Raw genomic sequence first — 16,929 nt, 5'->3', positions numbered from 1 at the left:
TAAATATGTTTTATTGTTTCTTATTTGTACAAGACATGTGGCACCTACAATATTCTGTTTACCAACCAATGCAGGGTTTTGGTTCAATAATACCTAATTTAGACTTTATACTTTTGTCAACAGTTTGAACGGGGATAATGACTTCTGACCTACTGGGAATTACTTCATCGTTAACTAAAGAAATAAAGCATATACTATTGTCATTATTACCACCATTAGTAAGGGGAACTTCAGTAATACCAGACTGTAGAACAAGGGTTTTGTCATCAAAATTAAGCCTAGCTTTTTGTTGATCTAGGAAATCTAAACCAAGAATAATCATTGATAATTGAATGTGCGAATTTTTCAAAAATATGAAAGGTTTGTTGCATGGTTAAACGACCTATTTCTATAGGGACATCAATTGTTCCTATTCCTCTTAAAGATTTATGTTGCAAGAAGAGATGCCTTTTTAAGTGTAACCTTCTTATGCAAATTTGCATAATAAAAATCTGCCGAAATTGCGCTAATAGTAGCTCCAGAATCAACCATAGCCATACCAAAATGATTTGCAACCCGAATATAAATTTGATGCTTTTGTGTTATTAAAACCTGTTGCCGAAATAAATTTTGTTGGTTCCGAAAAATGTTTATGTTTTGATCTACAAATTTCTGCTTTGTGGCCTATGGATTTGCATTTATTACATTTTATTCTAATAAAGCGACATTGAGATGGTACATGTATATGGTCACACTCACCACATCTGTAGCATGGGTTACGTCTGCGTTGTCGTCTTGGCGTTCTGGTACGATGTTGAACTTTGCGATCATCAAGAAGTGGTTCAACCATTGTCGGACTTGTAGTAGGTTGCTGTATCGCTTTGCTGTTTACGGCACTAATTCGTTGTAGCATCTGCTCCATTTCCGGTTGCAGTTTTGTGACGATATTTTCCTGCATTCTCTTCTGGTCTTCCTCTCGTAGACATTTCGATGTCGCTTCTACTGAACGCAGTCGATTTTCAGCCTCCGCTACTGTCTCTGGCCATTTACCGAAGTCCATTTGTCGCATAAGCTCAGGTTTACATTCATTCCGGAGCTTCTATAAAGCAAATTGTTCTCCATAATCGTGGTGTTCAGATAAAACATGAAGCCGGTTAATATAGTCACTTTTTCATCTTCGCGTTGAGATAGGTTTATTAATTCAGTACTAGTTTGAAAATTTTGTCCTGAAGAAAATTTCTTTAAAAACTCGCACTTTAAATTGTTTTGACTTTTTGTTACACCATCTGACAATCTGTTATACCATATCTGTGCGTTTTCTTCTAGAAATAGTGGAAATGCATTACAAAATTTGGATTCATCCCAATGTAACGACACGAAGTTTTCAAATAATTTCCACCAACGACTTGGGTTTTCGGTAAAGTCACCTTTGAATTTAGCTAATATTTTCGTAGGGTCCATTTTGAAATTAGTTGTACAGATTTAGAAGTTATATAATTAAAAGTTAAGCATAGTTATGATAAGAATATGTCCAATGTAAACGAAAAACACCTTTTTCTCTTCTTCCGTCGTTTCATTTCTCTCGCTGTAATCTTGTCATATAGCACTAATAACGAAAAACTGCTAATAAAAGTACATTTTGTAACTCGCTTGGCTTTCGAGGTACACTTCTGAGATCACGGGTATTAGTCCACCACATATGACCAGGTTGTTGGTCACCTCTGTCATATTAGTTAGTTTCTGGGGGAAACTAGCGGTAGTTGAGATAAAGTCCAAGTCGCTGGAAAGTTTACATATTTATTTCCCATCCATATATTTCAAATACTAAAACCTAACTAAATAACAACCTAAAAACAAATTCAAAAGACTGATTGACATACGGAATAGTTATCAAAGGTACCAGGATTATAATTTTATACGCCAGACGCGCGTTTAATTTCGTCTACATAAGACTCACCAGGGACGCTCAGATCAAAATAGTTAAAAAGCCAAATAAATACAAAGTTGAAGAGCATTGAGGATCAAAAATTCCTAAAAGTTGTGCCAAATATGGCTAAGGTAATCTACTCCTGGGGTAAGAAAATCCTTAGTTTTTCGAAAAATTGAAAGTTTTGTAAACAGAAAATTTATAAAAATGACCATATAATTGATATTCATGTCAACACCGAAGTGCTGACTACTGGGCTGGTGATACCCTCGGGGACGAAACGTCCACCAGCAGTGGCATCGACCCAGTGGTGTAAATAGTTATCAAAAGTACCAGGATTATAATTTTATACGCCAGACGCGCGTTTCCTCTACATAAGACTCATCAGTGACGCTCAGATCAAAATAGTAAAAAACCAATATAAATACAAAGTTGAAGAGCATTGAGGATAAAAAATTCCTAAAAGTTGTGCCAAATATGGCTAAAGTAATCTACTCCTGGGGTAAGAAAATCCTTAGTTTGGAAAATTAACCAATGAAATATCTTTTGAAATAATATTAATTCGCGTTTTGCCGAAAGCGGGGATTACGGATTAAAAACATGCTTCGTATAAGTTTGTCAAGAATGGCTTTCGGCAGTTATCACTTAGTGTCAAATTATCTATGTTCTTTGTTACAGAACCTTTTATCTTAAAAACGGATATAAATCTTCGATAATTAATCTGAATGAAAGGATTATAGTTCAGTGTAAAATACAAGTAACTTTTGAATAGCGTAAAATACAATAAACTAATAAATGATTAAAACGCAATAAGGACTCGGAATAATAATAAAATGCTAATATTATAAAAACATACAAAATCATAAAAGTGACCTTTGAACGAACAATTGTCGGGTCATATTATATTGGATAGGGAAAGAAATTTTACCTTAAAACAGGCCACCTACGGGCCCTCAAAGAGATGTTGTAAGGGTTCTTTACGTGCAAAGAGCGTGGCACTCTCTTTACACGAAACATCAGATTTAACGTCCCTATTCTGACCGAACGTGACCGCGAACACATCCCGCACAGCCAAACGGACGCACCACTTCGTCAAGCGTTTAACTACCGGTCGGGAGAAGACCAAGTGACTATATTTCTATTCCCCAGTCACCCTTGGGGGACGATGAATTAAGATAGGAAATAAACGATCTAATATTCGGATGATAATTCCTTGAAATAATATAAGATAGGAAATGTTTCATGAACAACAAAATAATTTTAATTGATTGCACGTTGTTATCTCCTTATTTTTTATCATCAAGGTTCATCATAACCTTTTGGCTAATATGGTCGTATTTACACCACAAATTGCACTCTGAGTACAGACGAATCTATGCACCTTTTTAAAAGTTTTAAGGGATTGCAGGAACTAGATATATGAATTTTAAATGCATTTTATGTTTTAGAAAATTATAAACTTAACCAGATTTTGCTATCCAGGTTTTTTCATTCCCGTAGTAGGTGCCAAAATAAACTAAGTTTGGAAAGAGGTTTGAGAATCTCCCTCATATAATACATGTTGTGAGTAGTCTTGATTTAAATCAACAATAGATGGACAATTGACATCTGCAGACAATAGGGGATGTGTAAATGAGTGGACCGTATCAAATGAAACTGGGGGTGTTTGTTTATTTTGCTATCTTTGTTATCAAAGGTACTACTACTAACTATTCTGCAGACTGTAAAAAAACTGGACATCGAAATCCAGGTAATTTTTGATTTTCTGAAACGTATACTACATATTACTTGTATATATCTAGCTCCTGCCATGCCTTAAAACTTTCCTAAATGTACCAGTTTGTCTGTACTCATAGTAAATTTTGGAATGTAAACACGGCCATATTTTTCAATTCCTTATGATGAACCTTAATTGTATATTTTAAATAAACTCGACTGCGGTACACTTGATATGGTTGAACCTTTTTACTTTAATGTCAACCTGTCTCTACATGTTTTTTTTTTTTCATTCACTCAATGAGAAATAAAACCCCCAGAAGAAATGAATAACTAAGATGCGAAGACTACATTTGCAATATGATATATATATAAAACTTGCCATCATTAGCTCCTATAACTATAGACCGAATGTGTTTGCCTCTATAATGCGTATACAAGTTTCCTTCTTTAAATTTGCTTTATATTGATTTTGCCATTTACTTTTCAGGTATCAAAACCTATATAAACTATAATAGATAACATGTTTTTCTACATTTGGGTGTATCTTAATATGATCAGCGATCTTTATGAGTCGAGATAATCCAATGTTATAAAATGTTTAAATGGTGGATAAACTAGACTTGAAAAGATCACTGATCATAGTTAGGGACACAAAAATGTAGAAAAGAACAATTATCTTTTAGTGTCCATAGGTACGGATATCTGAAAAAAATGTATTATATCATCAAAAATTGGGCACAAACAAATTGTACGCGAATCTTTTTTTTGCACGGACACTTTCTGTCTCTATATTGCACAAAAAACGAAAGAAGTAAATGGCGAAATCAATAAAAATCAAATGTAAATAAGGACATATATGCATTATAGGATCAACAGAATTCGGTTTAAATAACTATATCCTCTTTGTAATTTACAATGAAATCGAAAATATCTGAATACACATTTGGTTTTAATCCAAAGTTTGAAAACAACCCACAATTACTAACTACAACATTACTGTCTTCGTTTTTTGCATAAAGAATATACCTTCAACAACTTTGTCAATTTAGAAACACCAAACGCATGTTTAGGTATTCTCAAAGAAAATGTATGAAGTAGTTTTAGCGCACGTAAAATCATGATACACATACGGTGTGTCTACAGGTACAAGTAGCAATATATGGTGTTTACCTTCAACTGTACTTTATTCTTGTCTATTGTTTAAGTTGAGCTACTGTTTAAAGAGGCCAACATATAGGCTATACTTTAATGTAAATTAAATTTATTGTAAATCAAGTTTATTAAAAAAATCTTTACAAAATTATGTACTTTTTTTGTGCCTTTTTTACCTTTGCCCTGAAGCCTCAGACCTGTCCAATATTTTATAGATTGGACTGTTATCAAAGTATCTCCTTTAAATAGTAACTTCACATACAATTGCTTAATGACTCGTGTGGAGTGAACACGCCTTCAATAGATATTTTGTCGTACATTTTGTGCTTCACTTATTGATATTATTTTTAGTTGAGGTCAGTGTCAGAATGTTCCTGACTTTATATTTGGTTTACTTATTATCCTTACAATGTTCAAAAAGAGGAGAGTTTTAACATCGCCATGATATTGCAGGTTTTTCAAAACCATAGAAAAATAACTAGAAATTACCCTCTTGCATGTCTAGATAAACATGTTCCTGGACATTGTTGTCATAGTTATGAAATTACGATTTTTTTTACGACAGATGCTCCAGACATCACAGTTACCAGTCCTATATATACACAGAATGATGCTATCAGAACAGTTACATGTAATCCTAGTGGTAACCCAGACAGTTATATTTATCATAAATGGCAGCACAAGTCTAAATATGGAGATATTATACGAGAATTTGGTGGAAATAAAACTCTGAAGTTACCTGATGTCCCAGTGATGTTAAGATATCAGGATGGTGGAGAATATGTGTGTACAGCCAGTAATGGTATTAAAGACAAAGACGACGAGCTTGAAAAGACAGGTTCTGGATTAGTTTCTGTAAATGGTAATCTGAGTTATTTATTTATAAGAATATATCAAGCTGATTTGATAGTATTCACATGTTCATATCCATTTTTTATAAAACTTTCAGGCTTGGGTGGATTATTTTTCATCATATTTTCTAAAGTGCATGACTTTACATTTTTAATGAAATCTATGACTTCGTCCATTTGTTTATCATTGTATCAAGACACCTTGTTCATCTTATTTATCAGTGTCCGTTTAACTTTGTAGGATTGCGTGCCATCATGTGTAGTTGATCATATTCTACTAAACTATGTTTTTCCAACCATTGTATCATGCAAATGAATCACAACTGTTCAAATAATTCTTTGCACAATCACAGTTTTAAATTTTGAATAAGAAACAGTGGCTTCAGAGTTAAATAAGAAATACTGTGTCAAAAAAGATCATTTATAATTGTATATAATAAACGATTTCCTATATATTTTGTTTACATTTACAGTGCTTATCCTGTCACCTTTGTGGTATCACAATAGCAATGGCAAAAACAGTTTACCAAATTACAGTCAGATTTCTTCTCCAACTAACTGAGCAGCTGATAAAATATTTTAGCAGTTTGCTCAAGTGAAAGGTTGTTGAAGTATGAAGTGAGTGCTGTGAAATCGAAATTAATACTTACTATCTATTTCCAGTTAGATGATGTCTTTGTCATAAATTTCAAACAAAATGATGACTTACCATAATATGAGTCACTGATTTAGAAGGTCTAACTGTGACATGAAAACTTTTATCATAAATAGATCTAAATAAATATATAATTAGTTCAAAACATTATTTTGTAATTCTATAATTTATAGCTCTGTTTTCCAACCGCAAGTTGTGTGTAATTTTATTTGAACTTTTTTTTTAATCTTTTTTTTAATCTGCTTCTATTAAAGGGAAATAATTGAAATTAGCATAAAATCAGCAAATTATTGTTCTTTCCGATAAATATCAACTTCAGTCATTTTATTAGTAATTTGTTTGTAAGATTATTTTCCTAATTATTATACTATTATCCTTTGTTCTTGACAGAACACTGAAATTTATTTTTAAGATGATAAAAATTTTGAAAAAAAAAATGTTTAAATTATTTTGTGGAACACATTCAAAGTTCTATAAATCATACAAATTCCTTTGTAAAATGGGTAGCTATCACCTGCCCGAAGTCAGCAATTCTATATCGACATGAATTTTCATTGAGATTGGAAATTATAGATTCACTGTTTTGCAAAACTTTGAATTATTCAATTTAGTTCTTATGAGTTTTTCAAACCAGAATAAGATAACAAGTATGAGCATTATTTGACAAAATCTCAAAGTATTTCTCAATACTCTTAAACTTGGTTCTAATTTTGTATTTCAATTTTTTTTATTGAAGTCTTATAATATTGATGATTCTTTTGTAAACAAAATCTTAGGCCTGGTATTATTCATTAAATTTTTAGCGAAATCACGATTACACATATACTTCTTCTCAGAATACAAAGCTATAAAAATTGACCTACAAAACAAGTTTTGAACTATTATTTTTTTTAAATCTATTTATGATAAATGTTTTCATTGTAAAGTTAGACCTTCTAAATCAGTGACCCATATTATAGTAAGTCATTAATATCTTTGAAATTTATGACAAAGACATCATCTAACTGGGAAAAAAATGGTAATTAAAATTTTAATTTTACAGCACTCACTTCATACTAACAACCGTTCACTTCAGCAATCTGCTAAAATATTTTACCAGCTGATCAGTTAGTTGGAGAAGAAATCTGACTGTAATTTGGTAAACTGTTTTTGCCATTGCTATTGTGATACCACACAGGTTACCGCATAAGATCGGATAAGCACAGTAACTAAAGTCAACGCATATTTCAACATATTTAAAGTGTTGACTTGGTTCAATAGAATTATATTTTAACCATTAAATCAGAATTCTTCAAAAACAGGTTCAATCCACCATTTTCTACATTTGCAAATACCTGTACCAAGTCAGGAATATGACAGTTGTTGTCCAGTCGTTTGATGGGTTTATCATTGACTTAGCCATTTGATTAGGGACTTTCCGTTTTGAATTTTCCTCAGACTTCAGTATTTTTGTGATTTTACTTTTTAAAACTTCTAATTATCCTTCTCAGCTTCATCTCAAATGCCATCTGTTAATCTGTAATAGGAATTTTAGGATATGTTATTAGTTCCAGAGCATTTTGTCGCTGCATTATTGATGAGGTGCTCATTTTGCATGGTTTGCTAATATGATCACCAGTTTGTCAATATCTTCATTATATAAAAATATTAACTTTAGAATGTGATCATGTCTTTTATCAAACTATTAAACATCTGATTCAAAGTTTGTCAAAATGCTTATAAAGGATTCAGTAAAGAAACTATATTTGATTGTTCTTTATTTTTTTTTTATTTACAAAATTTAAATTCAGGAATAAATTCTTCTTCAAAGAAATACCTACAGCGTTTCCTATGCAGTCATTTTAAAACAAATTTTCAGCTCAGCCAGTATTTACTTCAGACACCATTGACAGAGTCAAACAGTTAGGTGAGATTAATAAAGCAGTGGCTATATATGTTAAGGTGTATAGTGAACCAAAATTTACCAGTGTTGTATGGACTCGCGATGGAATACCAATACCAACACAAAATTCAGCAAAATATCAACTATCAAGTTCCTTTTCTATTGTACAAGATAAGATCCATGGGAAGGAAGTACAACTTGATGGTTATAATGTAACACTGACCATACATGACTTGGAAGCAGACGACTTTGCTAATTACACTGTAACACTTGAAAGTGGATTTCCCGATGTAGAGTTCATTACTGTATTGGAATCTGCCAGTAAGTATAAAAATAAGGAGATAATGTGTGATAGTAAAGTTCTCTAGTGTACTTGAGTATGACAGTTAGCATATTTTAGTTCAGAACAGAAAACAACTAAAAAAACAATGTTGTCTATAATAGTTTATATGTATATCTCGGTATTTTCTCAAATCTCTTTTCTGTTGATAACGACTGCCATTTAGGATATTCTACACTTAGTCCCTTGACGAACTTTTCTCGGTTGTACTTCCCTTCCTGGAGTAAAGCTGGATCTGATACATGCGACAGCTATTTACCTTGCTATTAAAATAGATGTTTCATTTTAGATAAACATCAAATATGTCAATAAATATTATTCAAATGAGTTTAAAGAGACTGTTGTCCATGTACACCATCTATCTAAATGCCTAAAGCGTTCATTCAACGGGTTCTGGGGTATTCAATGTCTAGTATATATTACGTTTTTAAAAATAACCTACAGAAATGGAAAGAAAACCGAGTCATCTGAAAATTAGGTTTTACAAACAAAATGTTACTCAAAATGGAATATCGTTGCAGATTTTCTTGTTAACGTAAACGTAAACGTTTTAATAATAATAAAAAAGCAGTACTGGGTTTTCAAAACCTGATAATAAATATATTTCATGTTCTTGGACTGGATGATCTTAATAATTTCATTTGAGAATTAGCACGATTAAAAATCCGAAAACAAATTACTTTTTTATATTTTTTACTTTTCAGTTGAATGTGATATCTAGCTTAATGTTCAGCAAATATAAGAAACTTTCATTTCAGATAAAACCAAATTAATCATTTTTATTTAATTTAACACTTTATGTTTTGTATCTTTTTCTTATATGGGATCCCATACTATACATATTATAGGAGTATTTGATCTCGACCAAGTAAAATCTTATTAATAAATGTAAAATCTTGTAAAATTATTGCTTACAAAACCCGACAAACGCGTATTTCTAAAACCTATTTAAAGTTACTAACAGAGAGAAAATTTATACCAGAGTGACATTCAAACTCAATAATAGAAAATATATTATTATACTGACAATACAAGACAGAAGTTAAAAAAAGACTATAAAATAAACATAAACTGTATAAAAAAAAACCAACCATTGGTGGACAACTATAAAAAAAAAACTGTTGTTGTTGTATCTGTTCCTATTTTGAACTCCAAATTTCTAAGGGGCCGTGTTTTATAAAGCATACCTGCTTAAATTTAAATTTTTAGAACATAAAGTTAAAGATCTACCCTGGGTAAATAAGGTCGGAGTGCCCTAAACGAAGAAGCGATATCTTTTATGACGTGAAATCGTTCAAAAATATTTCAGATACATTTTTAAAAGGATGTTTGGTGATTTATATTTTGTATGCACAGCAGATAACAAGAAAACGAAGTTTTAATTAACAAAACATTATTGAAAATTTTTAAAAAAGACAATAAAAATCAAAACCAAGGAGTGAACAAAGGCAAAATAAATGAGAAACAACACGAACTCCACTAAACACCGGGAGTTAAATTAGGTGCCCTGGAAGAATAAGCATTTTCTGCACCGTATACGGCACCCGTCGTGTTAGGTAGCACTACACAGTTAGAAAATAAAATGAAAAATGAGCCACAAAATGTTTTATCATTTCCCTATTCCTGGATTTCTAATACATTATCCTAACTGTTTGTGTTGTACATGTGCATATGTACATTGAATGTAATCAGTAACTTCCATAGATTTGATTTTCAAAAGTTAAAAGGGTGAACATTAATTCCTTTTATGTGTATCCATGGCAACATTCTGCATTTATTTACCATAATTATTGCAAAAAGGAAGGGTGAACATGTCACATATCCCCCAAAAAATTTGATCAAACTAGAATTTCAATGCCTTTGAGTGATACCTTTTTAGAAACTGTTTTCTGAAATCTTCCTAATGATCAAATAAAAAATGGGTGTCTTTCGCCTCATTTTTTCGAAAATCCAAGAACAAAGTTCGTGCGATAAATAAAGGCAACAGTAGTATCCCGCTGTTCAAAAAGTTGGAAAAAAACATTACAATAATTGCCGGACCAATGTATGGTAGGGACATGCAAATACGGACTGTCATACAGAACACAGCCTATGGTACATACATTACATAACCTTGATGTTCATATAAACCCAATACAAACGCTATTTTAATACCCAGCTATCCAAAAATTAATTTTATTGCACACTATATCTCATATTTGAAAAATCAACAGGGGCCACAATGCGAAACTACACACCTAACTGTGGAGTGCTACCTTATTTCTTTGTTCAGCTCGGTAACGATGGAAGGTTATTATGACTGAGGAAGAATATCAGATTTGATTTCAGACACTTTTGTCATAATGGCCAATCAGCTGACGATGGCGACCGTAACATTTCTTGAGCGATGAATTTTATTGATGCATAGCCCTGTCTTAGCAACTTTTGAGATAGCAGTTTTCCTCGTTCAACAAAACCAACGTACTTTAATCTAGCTCTAGAGTAACGTATCAATTGAGATACATATACTCCATATGATGGTGCCGCTGGGATGTTGCTACACAGAAATGGAAAGTTGACTATAGGAAAATTTAAATCATCGCGTTTGTCATAAATTTTGGTATTCAACTACCAGCAGTAGTCATTTCGAGAAAAAGGGCTAAATATGAAGCAAATTTATCTGTGTCGGTAGTATCTTTATTTTCAAGTTCACTTGGATATATTAAATGTAAGTGATCACTGAGTTTATTATTATTAATAGACAGTACATCATCAATAGACTGAAAGGTGAAATTAAAAGACTGGGCTAATTTCTTTTCTCCTTTCTGTATTAATTTTTGGATAAATTCTGCTTCATAGGACTACAAAAACAAATCCGCAAGCAGAGGAGCACAATTTGTACCCATTGAGATTTCAATAGTCTGTTGGAAGAGCAAACCTCAAACTCTAATAGATGTTGTCAATTAAAACGTCCAGCATGGCAGTACCAGTGATATCCTCATCGGTGTATTTTTTCCTTGACTCTATGTTATTTTAGACAAAGTAAGCTGAATTCCTGCCCAAAACTAGATATTTAAAACGTCTAGTGCCCTTTTGGTTAAAGAAACATAAGCTGACGAGTTCTTTCAGGCGAGCTTTCAGTTTAGTATGGGGAATAGTGGTATAAAGAGTTGAAAAATCAAAGGTTTTAATATTGGTACAATGTTTTAATGATTGAGATTGTAAATTCCCAAATAACTCTTTTTAATTTTTCAGTATCCACATCTGATTAACACCACTTCTTGAATATGCCGTTTCGAAATATTTTTGAAGTCCTTCTTTGACTGCAGTGAGTATGGCAGTAAGAACTTTAGAAAGGGTTTTAGTGAAACACTTGGAAGAACCTGCAATATACCTTTCCTTATAAGGATTGTTGTGAAGCTTAGGAATCCAATATAAGGATGGAAGAGCCTGATCTTCATCCTTCGATTAACACCAAAGGAGATTAGAACCGATTTGTGGTTTTCCAGGATATCCTCTCTCGTAAGCGTACGTAGTGTATATGTAGAATTTCCAAGTGTGTTATTTATCCCGAGTTCCTTAATCAGGCAGTCAATGTAGTGTTTCTTGCAAACAAAAACAATATTGTTTGAAGCGTTGTCAGCTGGAACGACAACATATTTGTCATGGAGGCAAGACAACTCCTCTATGACCTGAGGGTTTTTAAAAATGGAAGGATCTTTGGTGCTCTTTGACCCTTTAAGCTTACTTACTCTTATCTGAATCAATGACCTCGTTGATTTTACCCACTCCGAAAGAGTGTCAACCTCAACCTTTTCTCTTTTTGCCCAGTCTTTTGCATGATCCTCTTCAGAATCCATTAGTAGTTTGAAGTGACGGATAGGTAACGAATACCACTATGTAATGGAATGCAGCAGTCTCTTGACAGATAGAACACTACTTATTGACAAGAAATAACTAACGAACTGTAATGTTTTAAAATTTATTACTATTATGAACCAAAAACAGAAATCTAAACTTCGAAAATTGTGCCAATTTATTAGAATTATAAATGACAAACTGGATTCTCTCTGATGTTAACCTGTCGGCTATACTGATCATATCGTTGTAAAAAAACTCATATTTAATGCTTCCTCAACAAATGTACATATATGCAATGTAATGTAAACTAATGTGTTTCTCTGTATACCTTTGTCCAACTTAGTTGATACCAGAATAAAATGATATATATAAGTACTGCTTCCAATTGATTGGCTGTGGCTCTCTGTATTTCGGATAAAATTACGCATTGTTTGAAAAACGTCTCATGAAAATAAAAAATAATCTTTTAAAGTATATGTACAATATATGTAGACAAACACCCTACTCCTAAAAAACAAACAACGAAATAAAAACCCGAGAAAACAAAGAACAGAAAACAACATAAACGATAAAATATATCGCAATGTAGTTGATAGAAAGATACAAATTCGATATAGATGACTAACTTAACAGTATCAACATTTCAACTAGTCGCTCAATTTGTGCAAAAAACTAAATTATTCTATAGGCTTCTAAGGGAATGAACAACTCGCATTTTTAATCAATAACTGTATGCATATATTCTTCAATAACAATAAATATACTTGAAGGTTGGCAACAATGTGACATTATATAGAAGTCTCGTGAAAAAAAATGAATTTTAAAAATAAGCAGAAAACAAAAATGTCAAAGGTATTCATATCTAATTAATATGGTCAAATAGTTTTGCAATTCAAAATGTGGAGTTAAGCCTGTCTGCAATTGTGTTACTCGTCATAACTAATCCTTGATAGTTTAAGAAGAAAAGCTTTCAAAATACATGTGAAATTTTGGTTCCTACAAGTAAAAGACCAGTTCCCTGAAACCACAAAATAAACCCTGGTAGTGTATATCAGCAAACGGCGTAAAAATGTGCATGAATAATTGATAAAACCATTAAATAACTTTTTTTTTGGGGTCGTAAAAATATTCTGATCATTATTAGATTACATGTATATATATCTTCGAAAATCTGTAGCTGTGTTTTAATTCCTTAGTCAACCGTGAGCGGTATCTTATATTACAAAACGATATGCTACATAGTTAAACGGATTAATGTTTATGCTTTTGTCGGTTAAGGCTGCGTTCGAAAGTGTAACTCTCTATCATTATTAAACTAGATAGTATTCAATAACAGATAGTAACGTGTTTGTGCCTTTTTGACAATAATCAACAGTTTCTAACAAATGTTAGTTTGTATTTTCTTTTAAAACATTTAAAACATAATCGTTAGGTGTACCAGAAACACCAGGAAATTTTAGTCAAATAGATTCAACAATTACAAGTATCACTGTTCAATGGGATCCAAGTTCTGGTGGAGGATACAAACAAACATTTTACATACAGTACAGAGTACAGGGATCATCGGAATGGACCATTATATCAGCTGGTGAGGAAGATATAAATGAACAAAGGAGACGTAGAACATATGCAGTAAGAAACTTACAGGAAGGAAAAGCATACGAACTGAGAATGTTTGCTGAGAATACAGCAATGAAAAGAAGTAATTTCACAGAGGTGTTGATTGTGTTAACAAGGAGTTCAGGTATAAACTGTAGCTTATAATTATAAGGGACTATTATAATTTACTATTGCAGATGTGCTTTTTGTCTTAACTAAAAGTTCAGGTTCAAAAGGTATATTTTCAATGTTACTATGAATCTTTATTTCGCTATATATTATTCCATGCTGTCCACACCTAGTTTGTTATTATTCATCATTGTAATATTGCAGTTTTTATTCTGTTATTGTAATTTCCTTTATTTAGCTAGAAAACTAATTGTAACTTTGCAGTTGTAGTACATACTTCCTATCCAAACAAATATTGTAAATATAGATGTACTATAAAAGGAAAGAGAATTAATAATTGTACATGTAAATATCATCGGATATATACCATATCATGTCTACATTTTGCTTTATTATTTCATTATATTCTGTGTTTTCAATGTTATTATAACCAACACACGTAACATTTCCATAGCTCATGCTCATAGTTTCTTTGGCGATTGACGGCATTCATCTTTGCGTTTGGCTTATAAAAGTTCAAAGTTACTTAATAAAAATTAACATATTTTTCAAAAACAAACACAATACTTTAATGTATATATTAATGCATACAATGCAAGAACTTTACGTGAAGTCATCGGTGAATATGATAATCTGGAGTCATTGAAAATGTTTCAATATGACTTTATTATGTTAATTGGTAGCAGCAAACAGATCAGTTAAAATCAGCAATCATCAGATTTTATCTACTTATTATTAAACGGCGTGGTCTGATAACAAATGCAAACAATATCAAAAGTATGACAAAACAAAGACGTAAATTATACATGTACAATTATATATCGTACTTAGCATGTCTATTATTTCAGTTGTACATGTCCATAATTGTGAAAGGTTCTGTTATGTTATTTTAAGGTTTGTAAAAAAAAAGATAAAGCATCGATCATTTCTTATTATCAGTTATGTAGTTTGTGCTACTTAAGGTGGTATGAGTGTCTTCCTCCATCTTGGATTGTAAAAAACAGAGAACCAAAGGTCCAGATTTTCCATCAAGTTAGCAAAATTTGATGCAGGAATGCAGATATTTAATGTGAATTTTCATTCATAAGAACCAATTTATAAGAATATAAAGCCTCGGTCACACCTTACCGGATAGCACGAAAGGACGCCTAACGGATGAAAATAAAAGTTGTTCGTTGGCAAAATTGTTATCCGTTGGGAGTCCGTTGATGTAAAACGGACGCGTAACGAATGCATAACGGACACACACCGGGTATGCAAAGTACGAGTAACGGAGACGTACCGGACAGAACAGATGTCGAACGTACATCCAACGGACGAGTACAGCATAAAACGGAAACCTAACGGAAGCGTACCGGATAAAACGGATGAACAAGATATACGGAAAAATCAAAGACGACAATAATAATACATGTAAATCGCATAAATATTCAAAATGTTTCTGTATAACTGGTTTTGGTTTGTTCTTCAAAATTCCACCAAAGGGCAGTGTCTGGCCTGAATAAGAACTGCTTGATTGTGAAGACGTGCCTATACTCTAAGAGCAATTATGAATAATAAGAATTCATGAACCTTAAGAAATCTGACATACCAATAATTGGCATTTCTGACGCGAAATTTTCAATTTACGGCATTTATCCGTTTCAGATCCGTTCATCATCCGTTTTATCTATCCTCCAACGGATGTATAACGGAAACGTAACGGACATAAAACGGACGAGTACCGTACAAAACGTACGCTTAAAGGACATGCAATGGATATGGACGGACGTCTAACGGATAAGAACGGACGTCTAACGGACATGAACAGATTGAAAAAAAAGTTATCCGTTAGGCGTCCGTTCGAGCTATCCGGTAAGGTGTGGCCGAGGCTTAAGTTATAAATATAAATATTTTTGCAAATATTTATTATTTTTGGTTGTTTTTAATTTTTTTTAAATTGGCATTTTAAGGGGAGGTAACTCTAAAACAGTACATTTTCTGAAGGATTCTACAAGGAATTTTCCTATTTTGTATTTTAGCCGGAAAAACGTACGGTGACCCTATCTTTTCTTTTGATATTTTCAAAGCAGTGTCTGAAAGCTATATTTCCCTGAAGTATTTAACAAATTGAATTCTATCATTTTGTTTAGTTTCTAATCACAAAATGGAGTTTTTTCTTGTATAATCCATACAAAATGTGTCATTTTGTCCCGTCCAGTAGCTTAAGAAAATGCGCGGTGACCTATCATTTTTATTATATTTTTCAACATGTATCAAAAGATACTACGTTTTGGCAAAGTATGAACAAATTCTATCATTTTTATTTTAGACTCCCATACCATCTTAAATTCAATATTTATCATTTTTAATTGAAAATTGATGATACACAATAACTGTTTGCAAGGCAATAATAATACATGTTTATTGTATATATTGGGAGGTTTGAATGATAAAATTAAATATAACATTTTCAAACTTTTTATGTGTTTAGTCATTTTTACAGTATCTACGACATCAAGTGCAGTTATTGGTGCTGTAGTAGGAGTTGTTGTCACTTTAGTGATTGTATGCGCCTCTTTTATAGTGATACTATTAATCAAAAGGAATCAAGGTAAACTGTTAATCAAAGCTAAAATCGGTTAACCATCATAATAAACGATGATTTGTTATGGCTGACACTGCATAATATTTAACTGGAAAGAGATTAAAGTAAACAACACGTTTGTCATGTTCTATATTTCTTGTATTGAATATACTTTTATTTTGATAAACTATACAACTGGTGCTTGATTTTAATTCCATGAAAAGTAAATAATAGATTAATATATGAGACAACTAATACTTTTATATACTGGGAATACCGAAGTTAAACAT

At 32.1% G+C, this 16,929-nt stretch overlaps 2 protein-coding genes across 2 annotated transcripts in view; both read left to right on the top strand.

The window, feature by feature from the left end:
* Nucleotides 1–6,299, top strand: part of LOC143078476 (nephrin-like) — a 206,446-nt gene extending 200,147 nt beyond the window's left edge. The window contains exons 13-14 of the mRNA XM_076253335.1: nt 5,343–5,639; nt 6,292–6,299. Coding sequence (XP_076109450.1) covers nt 5,343–5,639; nt 6,292–6,299 — 305 coding nt within the window. The remainder of the gene's footprint in view (nt 1–5,342; nt 5,640–6,291) is intronic.
* The window catches only part of LOC143079319 (uncharacterized), a 239,632-nt gene that overhangs the window by 203,016 nt on the left and 19,687 nt on the right, over nt 1–16,929 (top strand). Inside the window, exons 3-4 of the mRNA XM_076254579.1 lie at nt 13,778–14,089; nt 16,559–16,666. Of these exons, the coding sequence (XP_076110694.1) occupies nt 13,778–14,089; nt 16,559–16,666 (420 nt within the window). The remainder of the gene's footprint in view (nt 1–13,777; nt 14,090–16,558; nt 16,667–16,929) is intronic.

The sequence above is a fragment of the Mytilus galloprovincialis genome, chromosome 6, assembly GCF_965363235.1.
Source record: "Mytilus galloprovincialis chromosome 6, xbMytGall1.hap1.1, whole genome shotgun sequence".
Lineage (NCBI taxonomy): Eukaryota > Metazoa > Mollusca > Bivalvia > Mytilida > Mytilidae > Mytilus > Mytilus galloprovincialis.
This window is presented reverse-complemented; position numbering and strand designations above follow the sequence as displayed.